Consider the following 24,984-nt stretch of genomic DNA (forward strand, 5'->3'; position numbering starts at 1 on the left):
TTTGCCATCTTGGATTCCAAGGGGGTGGGACACTCTGGGAGTATCTGAATGGCTAGGGTCAGGAGGTGTCACCAGAGCCCCCTCCTGATAAGTGCTTACCTGGTTAGGTGACCAGCCCCCTCTCAGGGCTTTTTAGGGTCTCTCCTCTGGGTGCTTCGTCAGATTCTGATTGCAAGACTCCAGCAGGAATCCTCTGCATCCTTTACTACATCTTCGACCGACGGATCAACTGCTGACTGCTCCAGGAACTCTACAAAACTGCAACAAAGAAGCTAAGATGACTTGTGCAACATTGTATCTTCAGTTCCAGCCAGCAACTGCAACAGTTTCCAGGTTGTGCATCCTCCAAGGACTGCCTGTCTTCAGTCTGCACCAGAAAAACCGAAGGAATCTCCCGTGGAGTGACTGAGTCACTTCCCTGCTTCAGCAGGCACCTCTCTGGAGCGACGACCGGTGGCTTGCGTCCCCTCTCCAGACAGTCATGGATCTAGTGACACAGGTGGTGGACTAAAGTGACTCTGACAGTCCCAACGTCCAGCTGTCCAAATTTGGTGGAGGTAAAGGCATGCCTCCCCATGCAAGACAGTACCCCCATGCACCACGTGACTTGCAGTTGCCAAGGCTTGTGTGTGTCCTTCCAAGACGTTCTTTGTGCACAGCACAGCTTAGGCTGCCAGCACTCCATCCTTCGACGCACAGCTTCCTGAATGGTTCTCCGGCGGCTTGGGCCTCCGTTTGCACGTGCTTAGTCCCCGTGCTGTAGGAGTCCTGTGCACGCTGTCTGGTCTTCTGAGGGCTCTCTGAGTTGCTGAGAGCCCCCTCCTGGGTAGAGGCCACCAGGTCCCTCCTGGACCCGGGCAGTGCCATTTTGCACCAACCGTGTGTTTTGTGTGAGCCAAGGCTTATTGTCGGAATCCAGTGACGCAGACCAGACTGCGTTCATCCATCTGGCATGGGACATCTTCTGCACCAACCACGAACCCGCATCTGTCTTCTTTGGTGCAATATTGACTTTATCTTCTCACCAGTGGTTCTTCTTTTGTACCTTCATCCGGGTTAGCAGGGGCTCCTGTTCTCCCTGGGCTTCTTGGTCTTGGTTCCCTTCTTCTACTGGTCTTCAGGTCCAGGAATCCATTGTTGGTGTCTTGCACTCTCTTCTGGTTCTTGCATTATCTTCTGTGACGACTTCTAGTGTGTTTTAGGAAACTTGCTGTGTTTTACTCCTGCTTTCCTGGGCTCTGGGTTGGGGTATTTTACTTACCTTTGGTGTTTTTCTTATACTCCCAGTGCCATTCTACACGCTACACTTGCATAGGTGGGAAACTGACTTTCGCATTCCACAATTTTAGATTATGGTTTGTGTTCCACCTAGGCCCATTGCAATCTATTGCGATTTTCACTGTTTGCACTATTTTCTGACTATTTACTTACCTGTTTTTGGTTACTAGTGTAAATATTGTGTAATTTACTTACTTTGGAGACTATACTCCCTCAGGAGGTATTTTTGGCATTGTGTCGCTAAAATAAAGTACCTTTTATTTTTGTAACACTGAGTATTTTCTTTCATGTGTGTGACTACAGTGGTATTGCAAGAGCTTTGCATGTCTCCTGGTTCAGCCTTGGCTGCTCTGCCTACAGCTACCTCTAGACATCCTGGCTTCTACACTGCCTAGATTCCACTAATAAGGGATAACTGGACTTGCTTTAAGTACCTTTGGTACCCACTACAAACCAGGCCAGCCTCTTACAGCTGCGAGGTTATGGAGAAGCTTAGCGTGACCTCTTATGTGAATTTCAGAATTGGGAAAGGGGTCATGATCAAAGGGGATCCCTGTCACCTATCTCTATAGAAAGAGGTTTGGGTGGGTCATGCACCTTTGCCGAAAGAACTACTCCAAAATGTGCATGAATGCAAAAAGAACAGATGAGGGGCGGAATGCCCAGATTTGACCCAGTCATACGCAAATTAGTCTTGACCCTGCTCCCCATGGGAGTTGCCAGGCCAGGTCCTCCCTCGACCGTAAACAAGCATCCGGGGCCCGGTTTCGGGATATCACCCCTAATCAGCCAGCTAGCTAGAATCCAATGGCAAAGCCCATGTTTGGGCATACTCTTCTGAAAATGCACAAGTCCTTCTTTGGTTGACTGGACCTGTGGCGCCATGTTGGACGTGTAGTCACTGAGCTGACCACTAGTCTGATGCTCTGTCGTCTCTTGGTCTTTCCACAGGGTTGGTAACCGAGCCCAGGCTCTCCCTCCCCCTAAATGAGCTCCATAACCAAGCCAGTGACGGGTAGGGTGACCACCTGGCATTGATGCAAATTCTGGTCAGGACTGTAAAAAATTCAGGACAAAGGGTCACAATTCAGGACAAAGATTCAGGACAAAGGGTCAAAATTCAGGACAAAAAGTCAGGACAAAGGGTCAAAATTCAGTGCAAAAATTCAAGAACAAACGTCAGTTTTACAGACACACGCAAGAGAGGCCATGCCTCACTATGTTGTCAGTGCATTTATTTACTCTTTTTTAACATAGCACTATTTATTCACTGTGGTCTTTTTGTGATTGCCTCCTGGTGTGCTACATTCAGGTGTCACATTATGTCCTTGTTCAGTACTAAATTAATGCCCTTCAGTACTGCGGTAAGGCCATCACCCTTACCCAAATCTACCCAATTGTTCTTAAAGAGAAAGCAACAGCAAATTTTTTTATTCTGTTTCTGAGCATTTTAAAACCCCTGGCAAACAGTTTGGGAAACATTAAGGTAATTAACCTTATGCTAGTTTAAACAAATTGAACAAAAACATCTGGTTTACCTTAACCGCCCATTGACCTTCAAGCTAAAAAAAATTAAAGAGGCAGGGCAGATGGTGTGAGTGGCAGTCTTACACTTAATGTAAGGATGTGAGGTACCCACAACTTGTCAGTAGTCTCATAGCACTAGAGTGTATGTCTGGGACTCTACATTTATCTCACATGACTCTACTCTGCACTCTGACACTGTACCACTCTGCATTACTGCACTCTCTGCCACTCTATTGTATGCCACCCTACTCCACTGCACTCTATGCTACTGTACCCTATGCCACTTTCTGCCACTGTACTGTACACCAATCTACTATGTACTACTGCACTCTACGCCACTCCACTACACTGCATCACTCCACTGTCCGTGACTGCACTCTATAGCGCTATACTCTACTCTGCATTGCACCACTCTACACTACGCCACTGCACTCTCTGCCACACAAGTCTACTCTGCACTCTATGCCACTGCACCACTTTACACTACTGCACTCTCTGCCACTCTACTGTATGCCACTCTACTCCACGGCACTCTATGCCACTCTACTCTGTCCTACGGCACTCCATGCCGCTGCTCTCTAAACCACTGCACTCTACGCTAATGCACTTTAAACAACTGCACTGTACCCTGCACCACTGGGCTCTACGCCACTGCTCCATTGCCGCTCTACTCCACTCCACACAACTATGTCACTAACTTTTAGCCATGAACAGCAGCCACTCTGGTGTATAACATGGCTAAAACACGTTGGCAAAGTCATGAACTCTTGCGTAGACTAGACCTATTGGCTTTGCCAATGTTTGTTAGTACTATGAGGTACCGAGGCATCTGAAAGAACTGTGAATGTTTAAGTCCTTATTTTAAACATGCATTCAACGCCTAGTCAGGGATAGTAAGGGCTATATAAATACAATTACATCATAAATAGGCTGCTCCAAAAGCGCAAATACATTTTGGTTAAATAAAAAAAAAAAAAGTGCTTCTCAAATACAGATTTGAATAATATACAGTTTGTACCTAGTACTAACATTTTTTATAACACTCCATTAAAACCACACACTCCACAGGTCACCTTGGAGCACCATTGCAGTACCTCTCTAAAAGAAAATGTATTTGCCATCAGAAAGCTTCAAGTGACTCCTTTTGATTAAAGTGGATGCAGGTTTTCAAGCCCTTCTACATTTGCAGATTTACCAGTTGCCCACATTTGCATTTCTTTAAGGGAAGGAGACACCCTGGCAAGAAGGTCTGTTATCTGTCTGCCCCTCCCTCCCAGCACAGGGGACTCCCTGCCTTCCACTCCAGCTGGGGAAACTAATCTGCCCTTAATTTCTCCCTGCCATCCTTTGTCCTTTTGGTGAAAGGCTAAAATTACGGACAATGCCGTCTTGTTAAGCCTTTCATCACAGACAACGGACGGCAGGGCGAAATTACGGACAGTCCGTGAAATTTACGGGCGGGTGGTCACCCTACGGGCTTCAGTGGCAACAACCGTCCAGTGCACCTGGAGTGGTGGAACCAACGTCGTGGCCTTCCCTCCACTTGCTAGGGTGAGGGGTGGGATGCGGACCTCGCTCATGGCCGGGTAGAAGTGTTTTATGATCCTTCATCCCTCGCCTGGCTGTTGGGAGGAGGTGCCACGACACGCTCCCCTGCTGAGAAGTCTGGTGGAGGCCACGGGCCACGCTCTTGTGGTACCGGCCTCCGGCAGTGCCACCGAAGAGACAGCCTGTGTGGCAGCAGATCTCACCCACAGCCTCGGTGGCCTCCTGAAGATTACCCCTGTGGTGTAGGCTGGGTAGGGCCGTCATATGGACACCCTACCCTCGGGTGCCCACTGCACACTGCCCCCTCCCAGCCAGGCTGTACCATCCGCTTTGAGATAGTACCACTGCACTCCTCGCTCCCTCTGACAGTGCCTTCCAGATTGACTGCACGGCACTGCTCGAATCACGCGTGCCGTGCCCTCTGCCAGCATACGGCGGCACTGCCCTCATCCCAGGCAGAGAATGTCCTGATATGAGCGATGCCCTCATTTAGGACCCCCAGATTCTGAAACCATAATCGGATTCGTCACAAACCTTGAAGTATGTCTGCTGCTTAGCAGCAAGTGTGGTGGGATGGAATGACTCGTCGCCCTGAGTTCCTAGAAGCCGCCTTCTCACCGCCCTTGGCGCTGGTGGCTGGGTGGGAAGGTCCCGTGGCTCGGTTACTCCAGGGCGCCGGCCTCATGGCGGGGGTAGCAGCGGACGCCCTCCGAGCACTCCTCCCTGCCCCAGAGCCTGTGGCCTGGGTGCCGTCCAAGTGTGACAAAGGGCAGTGAAGCCCTCTGGCGCCAGGCCTCCCATCGGCTGATGGAAGAGCCCCTCCCGCACTGGCCTCCTGAAATTAGATTTATTTACCGGTGGCAAAGCGCCTTAGTCGCATTGTGACTAGTTGGAGGCAGCGCTATAGAATGCTACTGATTGAACCGTGTGTTTTCCTAATTGTACATATTTGGGTATAGCGTATTGTTAGTGTGGTTTGGTGCCTGGAACCCACACGAACAGGGAAGGCAGGCACTATGCGGCTCCCTTCTGCTGTTCTACATCCTCAGAATTGGCGCTAGCTAAAAAAAAAAACACCCGTGTTCGTAGATCCCTGCATGGAAAATCGAACATAAGTTAACATTCTCGATAATGCTCTCCCGCTTTCCTGCCGGGCGACCCTACCCTCCATGTTCCGCATGCCTTCTTCCAACTCCAAGCCACACGCCTGCCTGCCTTCACCCTCCTCTGGGGTGCATCTGCAACACACACACATCACAACCGCCCCTTCTCGGACATCACAGCCTTGCTGGCTAACAGTAGTTCATACCTTCTAGCATAGGGCACTGGGAATGTGGTTGTTTTACAGCTGCAGTGTGTTCTACATAATTTGATACATTTGCCACGTAATCCTGGTTACTAACTGCCCTTTAGCCCAAATGTCCTGTAGCGCAGCAGCAAATGACTTTGGTCTGTTTTGGGCAAGTTTCTGTAGGGGAGACTTTGGTCTGCCTTGGGCAAGTTTCTGTAGGGGAGACTTTGGTCTGTCGTGGGCAAGTTTCTGTAGGGGAGACTTTGGTCTGTCTTGGGCAAGTTTCTGTAGGGGAGACTTTGGTCTGTCTTGGGCAAGTTTCTGTAGGGGAGACTTTGGTCTGTCTTGGGCAAGTTTCTGTAGGGGAGACTTTGGTCTGTCTTGGGCCGGTTTCTGTAGGGGAGACTTCAGTCTGTCTTGGGCCGGTTTCTGAAAGGGAGACTTAGGTCTCTCTTGGGCCGGTTTCTGAAAGGGAGACTTCGGTCTGTAGGGGAGACTTTGGTCTGTCTTGGGCAAGTTTCTGTAGGGGAGCCTTTGGTCTGTCGTGGGCAACTTTCTGTAGGGGAGCCTTTGGTCTGTCGTGGGCAAGTTTCTGTAGGGGAGACTTTGGTCTGTCTTGGGCAAGTTTCTGTAGGGGAGACTTTGGTCTGTCTTGGGCAAGTTTCTGTAGGGGAGACTTCGGTCTGTCTTGGGCCGGTTTCTGTAGGGGAGACTTCAGTCTGTCTTGGGCCGGTTTCTGAAAGGGAGACTTAGGTCTCTCTTGGGCCGGTTTCTGAAAGGGAGACTTAGGTCTCTCTTGGGCCGGTTTCTGAAAGGGAGACTTCGGTCTGTAGGGGAGACTTTGGTCTGTCTTGGGCAAGTTTCTGTAGGGGAGACTTCGGTCTGTCGTGGGCAACTTTCTGTAGGGGAGCCTTTGGTCTGTCTTGGGCAAGTTTCTGTAGGGGAGACTTTGGTCTGTCTTGGGCAAGTTTCTGTAGGGGAGACTTCGGTCTGTCTTGGGCCGGTTTCTGTAGGGGAGACTTCAGTCTGTCTTGGGCCGGTTTCTGAAAGGGAGACTTAGGTCTCTCTTGGGCCGGTTTCTGAAAGGGAGACTTAGGTCTCTCTTGGGCCGGTTTCTGAAAGGGAGACTTCGGTCTGTAGGGGAGACTTTGGTCTGTCTTGGGCAAGTTTCTGTAGGGGAGACTTCGGTCTGTCGTGGGCAACTTTCTGTAGGGGAGCCTTTGGTCTGTCGTGGGCAGCTTTCTGTAGGGGAGCCTTTGGTCTGTCGTGGGCAACTTTCTGTAGGGGAGCCTTTGGTCTGTCTTGGGCAAGTTTCTGTAGGGGAGCCTTTGGTCTGTCGTGGGCAACTTTCTGTAGGGGAGCCTTTGGTCTGTCGTGGGCAACTTTCTGTAGGGGAGCCTTTGGTCTGTCGTGGGCAGCTTTCTGTAGGGGAGCCTTTGGTCTGTCTTGGGCAACTTTCTGTAGAGGAGACTTCGGTCTGTCTTGGGCAGGTTTCTGTAGGAGAGCCTTCGGTCTGTCTTGGGCAGGTTTCTGTTGGAGAGCCTTCGGTCTGCAAGTTTCTGCAGGGAAGACTTTGGTCTGTCTTGGGCAGGTTTCTGTAAGGGAGACTTCGGTCTGTAGGGGGAGCCTTTGGTCTGTCTTGGGCAGGTTTCTGTAGGGGGAGCCTTTGGTCTGTCTTGGGCAGGTTTCTGTAGGGGGAGCCTTTGGTCTGTCTTGGGCAAGTTTCTGTAGGGGAGCTTTTTGTCTGTCTTGGGCAGGTTTCTGTAGGGGAGACTTCGGTCTGTCTAGGGCAGGTTTCTGTAAGGGAGACTTCGGTCTGTAGGGGAACCTTTGGTCTGTCTTGGGCAAGTTTCTGTAGGGGAGACTTCGGTCTGTCTTGGGCAGGTTTCTGTAAGGGAGACTTCGGTCTGTAGGGGAACCTTTGGTCTGTCTTGGGCAAGTTTCTGTAGGGGAGACTTCGGTCTGTCTTGGGCAGGTTTCTGTAAGGGAGACTTCGGCCTGTAGGGGAACCTTTGGTCTGTCTTGGGCAGGTTTCTGTTGGGGGAGACTTTGGTCTGTCTTGGGCAAGTTTCTGTAGGGGAGACTTTGGTCTGTCTTGGGCAAGTTTCTGTAGGGGAGACTTTGGTCTGTCTTGGGCAGGTTTCTGTGGGGGAGCCTTTGGTATGTCTTGGGCAAGTTTCTGTAGGGGAGACTTTGGTATGTCTTGGGCAAGTTTCTGTGGGGGAGCCTTTGGTCTGTCTTGGGCAAGTTTCTGTGGGGGAGCCTTTGGTCTGTCTTGGGCAAGTTTCTGTGGGGGAGCCTTTGGTCCGTCTTGGGCAAGATTCTGTAGGGGAGCCTTTGGTCTGTCTTGGGCAGGTTTCTGGAGGGGAGCCTTTGGTCTGTCTTGGGCAGGTTTCTGTAGGGGAGACTTCGGTCTGTCTTGGGCAGGTTTCTGTAGGGGAGACTTCGGTCTGTCTTGGGCAGGTTTCTGTAGGGGAGCCTTTGGTCTGTCTTGGGCAGGTTTCTGTTGGAGAGCCTTTGGTCTGTCTTGGGCAGGTTTCTGTTGGAGAGCCTTCGGTCTGTCTTGGGCAGGTTTCTGTTGGAGAGCCTTCGGTCTGTCTTGGGCAGGTTTCTGTTGGAGAGCCTTCGGTCTGTCTTGGGCAGGTTTCTGTTGGAGAGCCTTCGGTCTGCAAGTTTCTGCAGGGAAGACTTTGGTCTGTCTTGGGCAGGTTTCTGTAAGGGAGACTTCGGTCTGTAGGGGAGCCTTTGGTCTGTCTTGGGCAGGTTTCTGTAGGGGGAGCCTTTGGTCTGTCTTGGGCAGGTTTCTGTAGGGGGAGCCTTTGGTCTGTCTTGGGCAAGTTTCTGTAGGGGAGCTTTTTGTCTGTCTTGGGCAGGTTTCTGTAGGGGAGACTTCGGTCTGTCTAGGGCAGGTTTCTGTAAGGGAGACTTCGGTCTGTAGGGGAACCTTTGGTCTGTCTTGGGCAAGTTTCTGTAGGGGAGACTTCGGTCTGTCTTGGGCAGGTTTCTGTAAGGGAGACTTCGGTCTGTAGGGGAACCTTTGGTCTGTCTTGGGCAAGTTTCTGTAGGGGAGACTTCGGTCTGTCTTGGGCAGGTTTCTGTAAGGGAGACTTCGGCCTGTAGGGGAACCTTTGGTCTGTCTTGGGCAGGTTTCTGTTGGGGGAGACTTTGGTCTGTCTTGGGCAAGTTTCTGTAGGGGAGACTTTGGTCTGTCTTGGGCAAGTTTCTGTAGGGGAGACTTTGGTCTGTCTTGGGCAGGTTTCTGTGGGGGAGCCTTTGGTATGTCTTGGGCAAGTTTCTGTAGGGGAGACTTTGGTATGTCTTGGGCAAGTTTCTGTGGGGGAGCCTTTGGTCTGTCTTGGGCAAGTTTCTGTGGGGGAGCCTTTGGTCTGTCTTGGGCAAGTTTCTGTGGGGGAGCCTTTGGTCTGTCTTGGTCAAGTTTCTGTGGGGGAGCCTTTGGTCTGTCTTGGTCAAGTTTCTGTGGGGGAGCCTTTGGTCCGTCTTGGGCAAGATTCTGTAGGGGAGCCTTTGGTCTGTCTTGGGCAGGTTTCTGGAGGGGAGCCTTTGGTCTGTCTTGGGCAGGTTTCTGTAGGGGAGACTTCGGTCTGTCTTGGGCAGGTTTCTGTAGGGGAGCCTTTGGTCTGTCTTGGGCAGGTTTCTGTAGGAGAGCCTTTGGTCTGTCTTGGGCAGGTTTCTGTAGGGGGAGACTTCGGTCTGTCTTGGGCAAGATTCTGTAGGGGAGCCTTTGGTCTGTAGGGGAGCCTTTGGTCTGTCTTGGGCAAGATTCTGTAGGGTGCCCAAGCAGTGGTTCGTGGTCCTCATATCTGTTTCCAAGGTTTGCCGCCAGGTCTTCTTTAGCTGCATCTCTTCTGGGGACCAGCGGAGAGCTGTTCTCAAGATGCAGAACTTTGACCAATGTGGCACAATAAGGCCGACCCACCCCTGTGTCCCTTTGGGGCTTGACATAAGAGACACAGCAAAAAAACGAAAAATCCAGGATGACCAAGCAGGGGAGGCAGACTTCCTACACCGATGCTGTACGGTATTCACAAAAAAAAGACTGTATGCATCATAGCTGATGTGATTAAGTAGACGTGGACCCACATGATGACGGATGCACACACATGCTTCCCCAGGCATGCCTACTGAACAATGCAGGCACCATTTTATTTTTATTATTTTTATTATTTTTTTTTATTTACCATCCAAGATGGCAAGCGCCACTTAGAGTGGTAAGTAATGCTGTGAATTTCCTGTTGTTTAAAAGTGAGTTTGTGAAAGTACAGCGGTCTGGTAGCAAATGAAAGCTGTCGGACCTATGAAAAAACATACAAAGTATCTTAATGACTGACATAGGGGAGCAGCGACGGAGTAGGCATGGGGAGCAAGATTAAGGGTGGATTACTACATTTTAAAAAGAAGGGTCAGGTAGAAAAGCGCATCATGGAGCGAGTGGAACATGGAACTGGTATCCAACAGGAGAAGCAGGACATGAAGGGAGAAAGTTGGAAAACACATGCACAATGGGAGGCTGCTGAAAGAAAAATGAATTTGTTTGCTAAATTTGAGCAGTAGAAGGGTACAAGTCAGCCAATCAAAAGGATGGAAAAGAGGCTATGATCCAGGGGCGGAACAAACACAAGAAGAGTTAGGCATGACATGGAATACGAACCAAGTAAATGAGTGACAAAGGCAACCATTGGCAAGCAGTGTGTGTGTGGTCTCTAAACCCACTGTAATCTTTTGTAGCCAAAATCCATCTGTGGACCCTACTAGACATCTAAAAGTTGTCTGGAGTGCGAAACCTAAAAAGCACCAACTGTAACATTGCATACGGGGTCGTGAAACTTTTCGGAGAGACTAACTGTATACGACTAAACATTTAGAATAATACTTTTTTTTTTTTTTTTTTTTAGCGAGTGCAACTTTCTTCTACTATCAATAGATTGTGGCAAATGCAAATCCAAAATTCTGCACAATTTTAATCTGTAGCAAAAAAACATCCTTTCTGGAGCCCTGACTAATAGGTGTGCACACAAAATGAATAAACATAGCAGCTCTTTAGTCTCTGGATGTTCTGCTATAGCGCTAGTGGCGCTTTACGTTTTCTAGAGTTGCCTTATATGGATGCCATTCAAGTAAAAAAGCATGATTAACAAGCCAGATTAATTTTAGATAACCGACTGCTTTAATGCGGAGACGAACGTAAGACCCGGTGCACTCTACTTCCTACAGTGTTGCCTGTTTACATAGCATGCAAGTGGTATTTTTGTGGGGTCCTTAAGTCATGGAGCGCTCACTCTCGTCTCATCAGCTCACCTGACCTGTAGAATCACATATTTTATTGTAGCCTTCAGCAGCAAAGTACCCAGCTTAATTCTCTCCCTCTATACCTTATCTTTTTTCAATCTCTGACTCTCCACTGCCCCAATCAAAACGCTTAAACCCCTCATACTGTTCTTGGGCAGTCAATGTATTGGCGTTATTAGTTTTAAAGTCGATTTAGTGGGTAGGATGTATCTTAAGGCTTATTGTAGATTAAAGCTGGTAGGGATGTGCCTCACATAGGCCTGCAACAGTTATCTAATACCCTGTCGGCCCGTTAGTTATATCGTACTACATAGCTTCTGCTACCATACCCTTGCTTGGTGTCAGTGCTGCTTCATAGTTTGAGTTCAGTAGTACAAACCAAACCCACAGCTCGTGTTTGACCATGCAGGAAGGTAGATAAGGTATCCTGAAGCGTTACAGACTCTCGGGTGACTTTCAGTCCATCACAGTTTTTTCCTTTTTTGTCTTTCTTGGAAGTTGTATTTTCGGAGAACCCATTGATGACCTCCTAGTGAGTTCCAGCATCTTTTTAGTAATGGCTGCCCAAAAGAACACTGATTATGGGCCTGGCTTAGAGTTTGAAGGACAAGTTTCTCTGTCACAAACGTGACGGATATCCTGTCTACCTTATTAAGATTCCCATCGGATATAATGGAATTGTAATACAGCGAACAGGATAGCAGTCACGTTTGTGACAGAGTAACCCAATCAGCCAAACTATAAATAAGGCCCCCAACATGTGCTCTGCCAGGACAGAGCTGGGAGCACCATTTCAATTGAATACGATCTCAAGGACTGTACTGTCAGTGTGTTCTTTGTTGTCTTGCTTTGATATTGCAAACAAAATGTACAGGAACTTTAAGATAAATCATTTTAACACATGAAAATTGAAGGGAGTATGGGTTGGGACTGCTTCTTAGGGACCCAAGCAGCCCATTCCAGATGAGTTTTGTGCAGTGTTCTGAGCCCTTAGTCTGTCAACCTGGTATGTCTACCCTGACCTCATGGCATGCCTTTCTTGTCTCTTATTGCCCTGTGCAGGTGGAGCTGTCATTGCTGCAGCAGTGTTACCAGGACCTGGCCTCCCAGATTAACCTGATCCTGCTGCGGCGCCTGTGGTACGTCATGCTGGAACAGTTCCTGATGAAATACGTCTGGAGCGCCTCCGGCCTGGTCATGGTGGCCGTCCCCATCATTAGCGCCACCGGCTACTCTGAGAGCGGTAAGCTCTGCTGTGGAACCTGCCCGCTGTGCTGTGAAGTGTGCTTATGGTGTGGCTGCAGGGGGCAGGCACTGATGGGGGCACAGTTCTAGCCCCAAGAGGGGCTGGATTCATGGCCATCACACTACACTACACTACACCAGACTGTCTCTTCTGGACAGAATCCACTGTGCTTGGGCTGCAGGAGACGGGCATGGGTAGGGACAACAGTTATAGGCCCAGGTGAGGCTACATTCATGGCCATCACACTACACCGCTCCCTGTCTGTCTCTACTGGACAGAGGTTGCTGTGCTGTGGGCTGAATGGGAAAGACACTGGCGGGAGAGAGGGCACAGTTAAAGGCCCCAGTGGGGCTGCATTCATGGCCATCACACTACAGCACTCCATGAGACTCCCATAGAGTGCCCACTGTTGCGAGCTGCATGGGGCAGGCGCCGGGGCGCACAGTTATAGGCCCCAGCAGGGCTGTTTTCATGGGCAGCCCACTACACTACACTTGACGGTCTGCTGTGCTATGGGCTGCAGGGGGACAGGTACTGGTGGTGGTGGAAGTGTATTGTGGGAGTCCATTCTCTGTCCTGGAGGGCCGGATTACTATTTGCCCTACCTGTTGAGAGCACAGTTCTACATCACAGTACTCCAGGATGCGAGATGGAGTATGAAGCCTACTTGGATATTCTTTCATTGGCTCTGCGCTTGTGGTTGGCTGTAGTTTCTGTGTAATTCCCTCCTCTGATGGTGTGCATGCTTGCCTCACTCATGGTCATGCAGTGTTACTCTCGTGCCCAGTGCTAATGCCTAGTGGGCATTAATTGATCTTAGCTGGTCCACTCTTGTCCACACAGACTCTGAGGCTGTGAAGCAGGCCGCCCTGCAGATGAAGGAAGAGGAACTTGTGAGCGAGCGGACTGAAGCTTTCACCACTGCCCGCAACCTGCTGACCGCCGGTGCAGATGCCATTGAGCGGGTTATGTCGTCCTACAAGGAGGTGAGATGTTTCTTGGCATCCGCTCAGTTTTGTTGACTTCATGAGATGTGATAGCCCTTGGCTGGGGACATCGGGTACTAGGAGCAACTTATTCATGTGCAGGACTTAAAATGATGTGGCAGCACAGATGTCATGGCCGTATCTGTCTCTGGCTATTCGACCCTTTTAGCCACAGCATGCCGTAATGGTGCTAGTCCTAGTAGTTCGTGGCCAGGGCCAGTGGTCTGCGCAGTTCAAAGCCAGGGGCAGTGGTCTGCACAGTTCGAGGCCAGGGGTGCTGTTGGGGCAATTTAAGGAGGCCACGTACCATCCTTGGCTAATCGTTGGCATGTACATTTGAGAATTGCTGAATCCCATAGCTTTGCATTGGCCTCCACTTTACACCTGAAAAGGTTGTTCACTGTACATAGTGGAGCAGTTATTATTGGTATGTGCTAAAATCCATTTAAATATACAAAAAGAACTGCTTTAGATTGGTCTTGATGACATTTATGTTCAGCGCCATATATAGCACTAGTCTGTTCTCTCTTCATAGTCTTTGTCTATGGGGATAAAGAGGGGTCAATGCAGTTTTTCTACAGGGCATTAACAAAGCATGGGTGCTGTGCCATAGCAGCTCGCTTCAGAGCCAGGAGAGCATCACAGGTCTGGTCTCCAGGCAGATGGCTATGTAGCAGAGGTCTGGCCTCTAGGCATACAGTTAGGCTGCAGAGGCCTGTACTCGTTATTGAGCAGTTCTGGCATCCAGGCAGAGGGTTATGCGGAGGGCTGTACACCATTACAAAGGACCTTGCTCACACAGGAGAGATTTTGTGATAGGTGGTGTTTGCAATCACTGCTTGTGATGTATAAAACTGAGCTTTGTGCCTAGGTGACAGAGCTGGCTGGTTACACGGCACGGGTGCACGAGATGTTCCAGGTCTTCGAGGACGTGCAGAAGGGGGTGTACAAGCGGCCCGGTGACCCAATGGCAGCTCTCCCTGAGGAAAAAGGCATCATGAAGCATGGGATCCGGATAGATGGACCCCCGGAAATACAAGGTGACGCTTCGGGGGCATGAGTCTAGTGCTAGGTTGCTCTCTTGTTCTTGTAGTTTGTCTACTCTAATGTGGAGTGCTCTGGAAGCAGGAGGGTCACTGCTATATGACCCTTCTCAAATTCACAAGCATTACTTGTCTGCTGTAGCAATGCATGTTCCAAGCCTGTGGCCCTGAGAGGTGTCCACGGGAGAGAGTTATGGTCACTGATAGATAGGTTTCCTTTCAGTTTTTGCCTCAGTAGAGGCTTCAGCAGCCACAGAGGCTTCAGCCGCCACGGAGGTGTCGAATTCATCTCCCAGGTAGTACGCTGGACAGCCAGCAACTCTTTGTCCAGCTGAGAAGGCCTTCCTCCAAATTATTGATGGAAAAAGGGCGCAGATGCAAAGCCGTTAGGTTATACTTTTCTTTCCTAGCAAGGGTTGGATGGGCAGGAGAGGGAGATCATGAAAGCCTGTTCAAATAGCAATGGTGGCCCACCACTGTGGAGCAGTAGTCATGTGACCTAGCCGTGCTTGCTGGGCTGGTACTGACTCTGCAGACATGGTCACACTTGTGTTCGCCCATATGCCTAGAAGCCCACCCCAGGTGTTATATAGAAATACCCTAGTTTCAGAATTCATTAAAGAGCTCTCTGCAGAGACATGGAAGTGGTTGCCTGGCCAAATGTGACTGTATTGTTTTTATACAGCACTTCATACCACTGCAGAGTCGTTGCAGCCATTTTCACCCTTTATACTCAACAGCCACAAAATAGGTCACTTGAGATTGAAGGTTTTTGTCCATGTACAGATACCAACAAGAAAGCTCTTGCCCACCCACTGGTTACAAGTGACGCCGTTGATGAAACAAATGCATAGAGTATGGTATGGTATTACTTAAAACGCAGAAGGGCTAAACATACCCTGCTGCATTTTTATGTGCGTTTGACCTGCGCGTGATCTGATGGTGAAGTAAATTTAGGAGTAAGGTGTCACTGACCAGCCAAAAATATAAAAAGTACCCTGCGTCTTCACAGACCCTAGGGCAGGTAGTGTCAGAAGCATTTCTCCCATTCCTTTCTTGATAGTGGAATGGGTGTGGGTCAGCGACAATAGCTGCCTGTGGAAGTGATCTACAGCTCTGGGAGCAGTGGGCGGTACTCTGAGGGGTTCTGTGTGACATCCTGCACAGTGAGAGCAAAACTTGATTACCCCGTAATGTCACTAGAACGCCTCCTTCCTCTGAAGCTTGCATCTTTAGGGTCATGTAGGAAAGTACCTTCTTTTTGGCATGGTTACCCCCACTTTTTGCCTGCTATCAGTGTGCTTGCACTCTGTTCACAGGGATCCTGCCAACCAGGACCCTAGTGATTGTGCTTTTTACCCTCAAAATTTGGTTACCTAGGACCTTTGTGCACTCCACAGTTGGCATGCTGGTCTTATATATGGTACTAGGTATATGGTACTTAGGTACCCAGGGCATTGGGACACCAGGGCTCCTCAGTGGGCTGTAGCATGTGTGATGCCACCCATGGGGACCCATGCAAAATGTGTCTGCAGGCCTGCCATTGCAGCCTGCATGAAAAGGTGCATGCACCCTTTGACCACAGGCCACTAAGTTCACCCCTATGATAGGGACCTGACCCTACCCTCTGGGCTGTAAGGACCTGTGTGTGAGGGCACCCCTACATGAACAGAGGTGCCCCTATGAACTCCAGTTTCATTGCACTGGACTTCCTAAGTGCAGGGAAGCCATTTTACCCTTGTACAGGAACACGTTTCTACCTATGTCCAGCTACATAATGGTAACTCCAAAGCTGGGCATGTTTGGTAGCAAACATGTCGGAATCAAACCTCAATAATGTTCCCAGTATTGGTTGCATGATTCTGTGCACTATGGGGGCTCCTTAGAGGACCCCCCAGTATTGCTCCTACTAGTCTTCCAGGGTTTTTCAGGCAGCCCGCACTGCTGCAGCCCTTCAGACAGGTTTCTGCCCTCCTGCTGCTTGAACAGCTCAAGCAGGGGACAGCAGAACAAAGGATTTTCTGTGGTAGAGGGTAGGCAACAGCCTCTCCCTTGGAAATAAAAGTTGCAAGTTTTGGGAGGGGTAGCCTACCCAAGCCACCGGTTTTCTTTGAAGGTCACATTTGGTGCCCTCCTTGCTTAAACTGGTTTGCACCAGCCCAGGTACCCCTGGTTCCTGCTCTGGTGAGCAACTGGACAAAGGAAAGGAAAGGGAAGTTACTGCTCCCCTGTCCATCACCATCCCAGGGGTGGTGCCCAGAGCTCCTCCATATGGCCACTTGATTCTGCCATCTTGAAACCAAGATGAGCAGAGATCCCTGGGAGCATCTGAGTGGGCAGGTCAGGCATGTGACGTCACATACCCCTCCTGAAAGGTGCTCACACCGCAAGGTGACCAAACCTGCTTTTAGGGCAATTTAGGGACCCCCTTGCGGGTTGGTCCCCAGATTCGGCATGCAAGACTTCTCTGCATGGTCTACTTCTTCTCCTGGCCACCAGAACCGCAACTGGACACTTCAGGAACTGACAAGACTGCAACTCCTGAGACGACCTCGCCTTGCAACATTGTTTCCCTGGCTCCTTCTAGCAACTGCAATATGTCCCTGGCTGTGCATCCTCTGGGATCGGCAAGATTTCAGCTGTACTAAGAAGCAAGAAGGAATCTCCCGTGGTGTGAAGGAGTCACTCCCCTGCATCTGCAGGCACCTACAGCAATGACGTCCAGCTGCATGGATCTGCTCTCCTCTGGAACTGCATGGATCCTGCATCACAGGTGGTGGCCTGGGGTAGTCCCCTTGGTCCTCTCTGCCCGCTATCCAACCCGGGGGACTGGCCATTGCCTCTTTTTGCAGGACAGTACCCCCTGTGCACCACGACTCTTGCAACAACCAAGGCTTGTTGTCTCCTGCTCCAAGTGCTCTTCAGACTCCGAGTAGTCCCGGTCCCCAGCACTTCATCCTTGCAAGGACAGTCCCTCCCCTGCTGCTCCAGCGATGTGAGACTCCTCTCCAGGTGTGTTGATTGGGCCTTACTGCAACTTATTGTGCCTACTGCCTGTGGGGGCTGCCACTGCTTCTGCTGGCTCTACGACTGCTGAGGGTCAGCCCGGATTCCCCTGCAGAGGTTGAGTCCCCTGGACCTTGCTGGTCTTCGTCAGCCTTCTTGCTGGTGGTTCTCCTAACCACTGACCATCTGCGACCTGACGACTGATGTGGGACACCATCTTCACTGCTCTAAGGACTCCTCTGCAACTCCTGGGTCCACAGCTGGTCGTCATAGTCTTCCCCCATCAACCCAGATCTTTATCCACAGAAGGGCGGTGTAGGAAGTTGGTTCGGTATATACAATCTCAAAATGAGAGAATAGTGTGCACAGGGTCCAAGGGTTCCCCTTACAGGTTGATAGTGGAAAAATAGATAATACTAATGCTCTATTTTGTGGTAGTGTGGCCGAGCAGTAGGCTTATCAGAGGGTAGTGCAAAGCATTTGTTGTACACACAGGCAATAAATGAGGAACACACACTCAAAGACTTCACTCCAGGCTAATAGGTTTTTATATAGAAAAATATATTTTCTTAATTTATTTTAGAACCACAAGATTCAAGATTTGAAGTAAATACATAAAATGCATGGTACTCCACACAGGTACGTAGGGTACTTTTGAGCTAAAGCAGTAGTACACACAGTATAGGTTAAAATGGCAATAAGCTATTGTAAAAGTGAACACAGTGCAAAAATCAACAGTGCCTGGGGAGGTAAGTATGGTTAACTTTCTCAGGCAAGTAAAGCCCTTAACAGTCTGTCTCCTGGGCATAGGCAGCCCACTGTTGGGGGTTCAAGGCAACCCCAAAGGCACCGCACCAGCAACACAGGGCCGGTCAGGTGCAGATGTCAAAGGAGGGCCCAAACGCATAGGCACCAAGGGAGAACAGGGGTGCGCCGGTTCCAGTCTGCTGGCAGGTAAGTACTTGTGTCCTCGGAGAGCAGACCGGGGGGGGGGGTTGTAGAGCACTGAGGGATTACGGACGCAAACAGGCACACAAAACACACCCTCACCGGCACATGGGCGGCTGGGTGCAGTGTGCAAAGTTGGCATCAGGTTTGCTATTGAAAGCAATGGAGGGACCCGGGTGTTACTTAGGCGTTGCAGGCAGGGTACACGGGGGCTTCTCGGGCCAGCCAACGTCTGGGCTAGGAAGAGGGCCCCCTGCTGGTCACTCCTGCACTGGAGGTTGGTTCCTTTAAGGTCCTGGGGGCTGCGGGTGCAGTGCATGTCCAGGCATCGGGTCCCTTGTTACTAGGCAGTTGCGGTCATGGGGAGCCTCTTGATTCTCTCTGCAGGAGTCGCTGTGGGGGTGCAGGGAGGTCAACTCGGGTTACTCACGTCGTCGCAGTCGCCTGGGAGTCCTCTCTGCAGTGTTTTTTCTCTGGAGCGGGAGCTGGGGTCGTCTGATGCAGAGTGTGAAGTCTCACGCTTCTGGCGGGAAGAGTGAGTTCTTTAAAAGTTACTTCTTTGTTGCAAAGATGTTGCTGTTGGTGAACAGTGCCGCTGTTCTCTGGAGTTTCTTGGTCCTTTGGTTTCAGGGCAGTCCTCTGAGTCCTCAGAGGTCGCTGGTCCTTGTTGGATGCGTCGCTGTGCAGGTTCTTTGAGTCTGGAGACTGGTCGGTAGGGCTGGGGCCTAGTCAGTTTTCATCTCCGTTGTCACTGCGGGGCTTTCAGGTCAGCAGTCCTTCTTCTTTGCGTAGGTTGCAGGAATCTGATTTCCTGGGTTCTAGGTGTGTTTAGGTCAGGAGGGCAGTAGCCAATGGCTAATGTCCTGGAGGGTGGCTACACTCTTTGTGCCTCCTACCTGAGGGGAGGTGGGCACATCCCTAATCCTATTGGGGGAATCCTCCAATCTCAAGATGGAGGATTTCTAAAGTCCGGGGTCACCTCAGCTCAGGACACCTTAGGGACTGTCCTGACTGGTGAGGGTGACTCCTTCTTGTTTTTCTCATTATCCTCTCCGGCCTTGCCGCCAAAAGTGGGGGCAGTGGCCGGAGGGGCGGACATCTCCACTAGCTGGGATGCCCTCGGGTGCTGTAACAAGGCATGAGCCTTTGAGGCTCACCGCCAGGTGTTACAGTTCCTGCAGGGGGAGGTGAGAAGCACCTCCACCCAGTACAGGCTTTGTTCCTGGCCACAGAGTGACAAAGGCACTCACCCCAAGTGGTCAGAAACTCGTCTGGTTGTGGTAGGCTGGCAGAAACTGGTCAGCCTAGCACTAGGAGTCGGAATGGTATTCAGGGGGCATCTCTAAGATTCCCTCTGGGTGTATATTACAATACGTCCCACACTGGTATCAGTGTGCATTTATTGTGCTGAGAAGTTTGATACCAAACTTCCCAGATCTCAGTGTAGCCATTATGGAACTGTGGAGTTCATGTTTGACAAACTCCCAGACCATATACTCTTTATGGCTACCCTGCACTTACAATGTCTAAGGGTTTGCTTAGACACGGTAGGGGCATAGTGCTCATGCACATAAGCCCTCACCTGTGGTACAGTGCATCCTGCCTTAGGGCTGTAAGGCCTGCTAGAGGGGTGACTTACCTATGCCACAGGCAGTGTGAGGTGGGCATGGCACTCTGAGGGGAGTGCCATGTCAACTTAGTAATTTTCTCCCCACCATCACACACAAGCTGTGAGGCAGTGTGCATGTGCTCAGTGAGGGGTCCCCAGGGTGGCATAAGACATGCTGCAGCCCTTAGAGACCTTCCCTGGCAACAGGGCCCTTGGTCCCAGGGGTACCATTTACAAGGGACCTATCTGTGTGCCAGGGCTGTGCCAATTGTGGTGACAAAGGTACAGTTTTAGGGAAAGAACACTGGTGCTGGGGCCTGGTTAGCAGGCCTCAGCACACTTTCAAATCCTTACTTCGCATCAGCAAAGGCAAAAAGTCAGGGGGGTAACCATGTCAAGGAGGCATTTCCTTAGAGGTGGGTAGTGGCTTCTGCCCCGACTGGACATCATCGTGGACTGGACTCTGTCCCCTTCTTTTGCAGGTCCTCTTCTCCCAGATTCCACTTTTTGTTTCCTCTGGTTGTTCTTGCAGAATCCATTTTCTAAGTCTTCTTATTAGTCCTTGGGAAAACCAGGCACTTACCTCTGCTCTCCTGGTCACTGGGGGTCACTAAGGTACTCACCTCTTGGGATCCCGAGTTCTCCCGTCTCCCCTCAAAGTACTCCATATCCTTGGATGGGGGACTTCACTTCGCTTTCCACTCTTTTAGTATATGGTTTGGCCCTTCCCTAGGGCCCTAGCTTTTTTTCTACATTTCTTGCCAATGGTTGTTGTTTCTATGCTAATTACTGAGTACTATTGTGTATGTATATAGTGTAGTGTTACTGTAATAAAGTACCTTTATTTTTGTAACACTATGTGGTTCCTTTCATGTGTGTGAGTGCCGTGTGACTACAGTGGCATTGCATGAGCTTTGCATGTCTCCTTGGCTGCTCACCCACAGCTACCTCTAGAGAGCCATGGTGTCCTAGGCATGGACTACACTTCACTAATGCGGGATACCTGGACCTGGTATAGGGTGCCAACACCATAGGTGTCCAACACACACCAGGCCAGCCTCCTACAGGTCACACTTCAGGAAACTGGCTAGGTATCTTATTGTGAAGGCCCTAGTCAGGCGTGGGGATGAATCAGATGCTGCTTTAGTAGTAGTAGTCACCGTAAGCAGGCAAAGAGTATTAATTGGTAACTTTGTAGGAGTGGGGGGTGGGGGGATAGTCCACATCTCTATCTGAAGTAGACTGGAAGAAATGAGAAAGGCAGGAGATACCTCATGGAGAGAAACTATTATTGGAGTATTGTGATGCACAGTAGGAAAAGAGTTGTTTGATTTCACTTCTGCCACGTCAGATCAGTGAATTTCTCCATCTTGAAGTGTTGACAATGCTTAATGTTGTCTGATTTTCACGAGTGTGGATTGTTGCCTTGTAGATGGCTTGTATCCAGAAGGCCCCTGGCTACCATATAGGTGGCTTGTGCCCAAAAGCCCCCTTGCTACCATATAGAGCGCTTGTGTCCAGAAGGCCATTTGGGTTACAGAGTTCTCCTGGCTGTTCATTCTGTTGTGATTGAATCCATACACCCTATTGTTTGTCATCTGCTTCAAGCATCAGCCTGTTCTGGGGTTTTCACGTTGTGTGTACAAATTTTGAGAGCTTCACTCTAATCTGCGTTTCGAGTAAAAGCTCTGCTGCAATTTGATCATGGAGACATCTGTTTGTTTTCCTGGCTGCTCGCGGATGTCCTTGACGTCCCCTCCATATCCACAGATCAGACATCTGTGCTTCTCTTGTCTGGTTTCTTCATTGTTGGGCGTCACATCCATGCAGTGTCGTGGACAGTACCTACTGTTGTAAAATGATGACCTTTGTTTTTGTAGATTCATAAATGCATTTGAAAAACGTTTTCCAAGTCTTTCATTGCACGTCTTCAGGGTGGTGTCTGTGACGTAGTCTTGAGTGCTGGGACCTTTTTATTATTGATGGCTGATCCCAAAAGTCAGCAGCTGTCCACCACTTCTAGGTCGCCACTATCAACGTTAAAGTTTGGACATTGCTGGTTGTGCCACGTGACTTCTGGCTAAGCTAGGACTCTTGCACAGTGCCTTCGGACTGGTGCCGGTTAATGGTCGTCAAATTGTCTGTGATAATATAGATATTTCCATGATACTATTACCCAGGTTTCTCTAGTCTGTGAAAACACACATTGCTGTGCCAATTTCCTCATTGCTCGTTGTCCTGTACCAGTGCCCGCAGAGTACCCCGAGGTAAAGCCCCATTGCCATCCCTGTATCCATTATTGCCCTTGGCTTCAAATCAGTATTTCCATGCAGTAATCTGCACTGAACACTTCTTTTGCCTTCTACATTAACCCCGTATTTGAAATACTTTGCCAGGCCATGTATCTCCTGAATACTTTAACATAAAATGTTGTTGCCTTGCCTCGTATGTTCATTGTTCCCTTCACTCCACCCAGTGATTAATTTGTGTTTATTAAAAAAAAAAAGTGCCTGGGCCCTCTCAGAAGGACACTACAGCCTACACCCCACATTGCCCTGTCAGCGCAGCCGATGACAGCACCAACATAACACCTCATTTTTGCATTCTTACAAAACTGACTATTCAGACTTTCAGGCCACACAAAGCTGTAATAATGGCATGAGAGGCTGGTATTCATTTTCGCTGTGTTATGACTTAATAAACACAGTTGTGCTCATCTCGAAAATAAACAGACAGCGCCCCCATGTGGTGGTTTGTCACTAGAGTTGGTGCTGATGAGTAACTGCTGGTGCCAAGCATCAGAAACTACTGACTCAAATTGAGCACTGACTCCATATACTAACTTGAGAAGAATTGTAAGAAAGTACCCTCTTTCTTGGTGTGGTTATCCCCACTTTTTGCCTGTTTTCAGTGTGCTTGACTGTGGTCCCTGGGATCCTGCTATCCAGGACCCCAGTGATTATGCTCTCTCCTTTAAACTTGCTTGCTGAAACCCTTATTTATTTATTTTTTCACCCCATATTTGGCATACTGGTGCCCCCATGCGAGTCCCTAGTATATGGTACACAAGTACCCAGGGCATTGAGATACCAGGAGATCCCTATTGGCTACCGCATGTATTATGCCACCCATAGGGAGCCCATGCAAATTTTTCCGCAGGCCTGCCATTGGAGTCTGCTTGAAAGGGTGCATACACCCATTCACTACCAGGTCACTGCACCAGGTCACTGCAAGTTACCTCTATGGCAGGCCCTCCCAGCCCAGAAGGCAGGGTGCAAGTACCTGTGTGAGCTGACCCCTGCCCTAGCAGAGGTGCCCCCACGAACTCCAGATCAATTTTCCTGGACTTCGTGAGTGCGAGGACGCAATTTTACACATGTACTGGACATCGGTCACTACCACTGTCCAGGTACATAATGGTAACTCCGAACCTGGGCATGTTTGGTATCAAACATGTCGGAATCATACCCCAATACTGTTACAAGTATTGAAAGTATGATTCAATTCACTCTGTGGGGTAGGAGTCCCTAGAGGACCCCCAGCATTGCTACCACCAATCTTACAGGGTTTTCCAGTCAGCCAAAGCTGCTGCCACCCCCTCAGACAGGTTCCTGCCCTCCTGCTGCTTGATCTGATCAAGCCCAGGAAGGCAGAACAAAGGATTTCCTTTCGGAGAGGGAGGTAACACCCTCTCCCTTTGGAAGTAGATGTGACTGGCTTGGGAGGGGTAGCCTCCCCAAGCCACTGGTGTGCTTTGAAGGGCACATTTGGTGCCCTCCATGCATAAACCAGTCCACACCGGTTCAGGACCCCCAGTCCCTGCTCTGGTGCAAAACTGGACAATGGAAAGGGGAGTGACCACTCCCCTGACCTGTACCTCCCAGGGTTGGTGCTCACAGCTCCTCTAGAACGTCCCTGGGTTCTGCCATCTTATTTCCAAGGTTTGCAGGGAACTCTGAGAGCATCTGAGTGGCCAGGCAGGTGGTGTCAGAGCCCCCTCCTGATAGGTGCTTACCTGGCCAGGTGACCAGTCCCCCTTTCAGAGCTATTCTGATGGATACAACTACCTGTGGATTCCTCACCTAATGAATACTCCCATGACACCAGCATTCGACGGAAATCTTCTTCCTAGCTTCTGCACGTCGACGAGGACGCCACATTAGCCCACGCGACGCCGTCTGACGTCATACAGGCAATAAGAGGTCCTCGCCGACGTCAGTTCCCTTTTTTCCGTGCATTCGAAACGGTTATCTTCGAGGGAGCTACTGTTACTTTCATAGTTACAGTGTATTTTCTGCTACGTGGATTTTCTCTGCGGTAATAATGTCTCAGAGGAAGTCTGGTTTCAAGCCCTGTTGAGAGTGTGGCGGCAAGATGTCCGTTACTGATCCTCACTCCGACTGTCTATGGTGTTTAAGCTCCGACCACGACGTCGCAACTTGTGATTCATGTCAGCACATGAATCCGAAGGCCCTGAAAGAACATGAGGCTAAACTATTCATGGCGAAGTCGAAGAGAAAGGAGAAGAAACATCATAAGTCTTCTTCGCCAAGGTCTCATCGGCGTCATCGAGACTCCCGGCGCCGTAGGGATTCACGGCGTCATTCCAGCAAGGAGTCTCGTTTGAGGTCGCCTTCGGCTCGGCGTCGGAAGACTTGGGAGGTCAGTCCCACGGTCACGCCACATCCATCGACGCCGTTGCCCTCTCCGACGTCACCGACTTCGCCTGGACAGGCGTCTGTGGTTGAGGTGATGCAGCCTCTTGTGATGTCTCTGGCGTCACGGACGTCGAGGCTGGCGTCGGGGTCGCCTTCGATCCAGGCACCCCAGTATCCAGCTTTTCCCGCCCCTGGAGCCGATAATACCGCATTTCTGAATGCGATGTATACCATCTTTCAACAGATGGCTCCAGGAGGTGCTCCGGCTGGTCCTTCGGGGCCCTTGGCCTTTTCATTGGGTGATCCTGCGCCTCTACGGCCGGCACCCTTTATGCCCTTTCTCCCTTTAGGGAATGTGGGCTCGGCGCCGGTGGCCGCTCCGGTGGCTCCAGAGGTTTTGGCCCCGGAGGTTTCCATCCCGTCGACGTCAGGATTTCGTCCTGTGACTCCGGCGGGTCCATCGGAGACTCCAAGATTTCTTCGTCCGGCTCCTTCCTCTGTGCCGAAGCTGCCTGTGGCGCCAGACGCGGCGTCGGA

The 24,984-nt window shown here is 50.2% G+C and overlaps 1 protein-coding gene across 1 annotated transcript in view; it reads left to right on the top strand.

Moving 5' to 3' along the window:
• The window catches only part of ABCD1 (ATP binding cassette subfamily D member 1), a 135,725-nt gene that overhangs the window by 35,684 nt on the left and 75,057 nt on the right, over window positions 1–24,984 (top strand). The window contains exons 2-4 of the mRNA XM_069209415.1: window positions 12,014–12,194; window positions 13,041–13,183; window positions 14,055–14,223. Of these exons, the coding sequence (XP_069065516.1) occupies window positions 12,014–12,194; window positions 13,041–13,183; window positions 14,055–14,223 (493 nt within the window). The remainder of the gene's footprint in view (window positions 1–12,013; window positions 12,195–13,040; window positions 13,184–14,054; window positions 14,224–24,984) is intronic.

Source organism: Pleurodeles waltl, chromosome 10 (genome assembly GCF_031143425.1).
Source record: "Pleurodeles waltl isolate 20211129_DDA chromosome 10, aPleWal1.hap1.20221129, whole genome shotgun sequence".
Classification (NCBI taxonomy): domain Eukaryota; kingdom Metazoa; phylum Chordata; class Amphibia; order Caudata; family Salamandridae; genus Pleurodeles; species Pleurodeles waltl.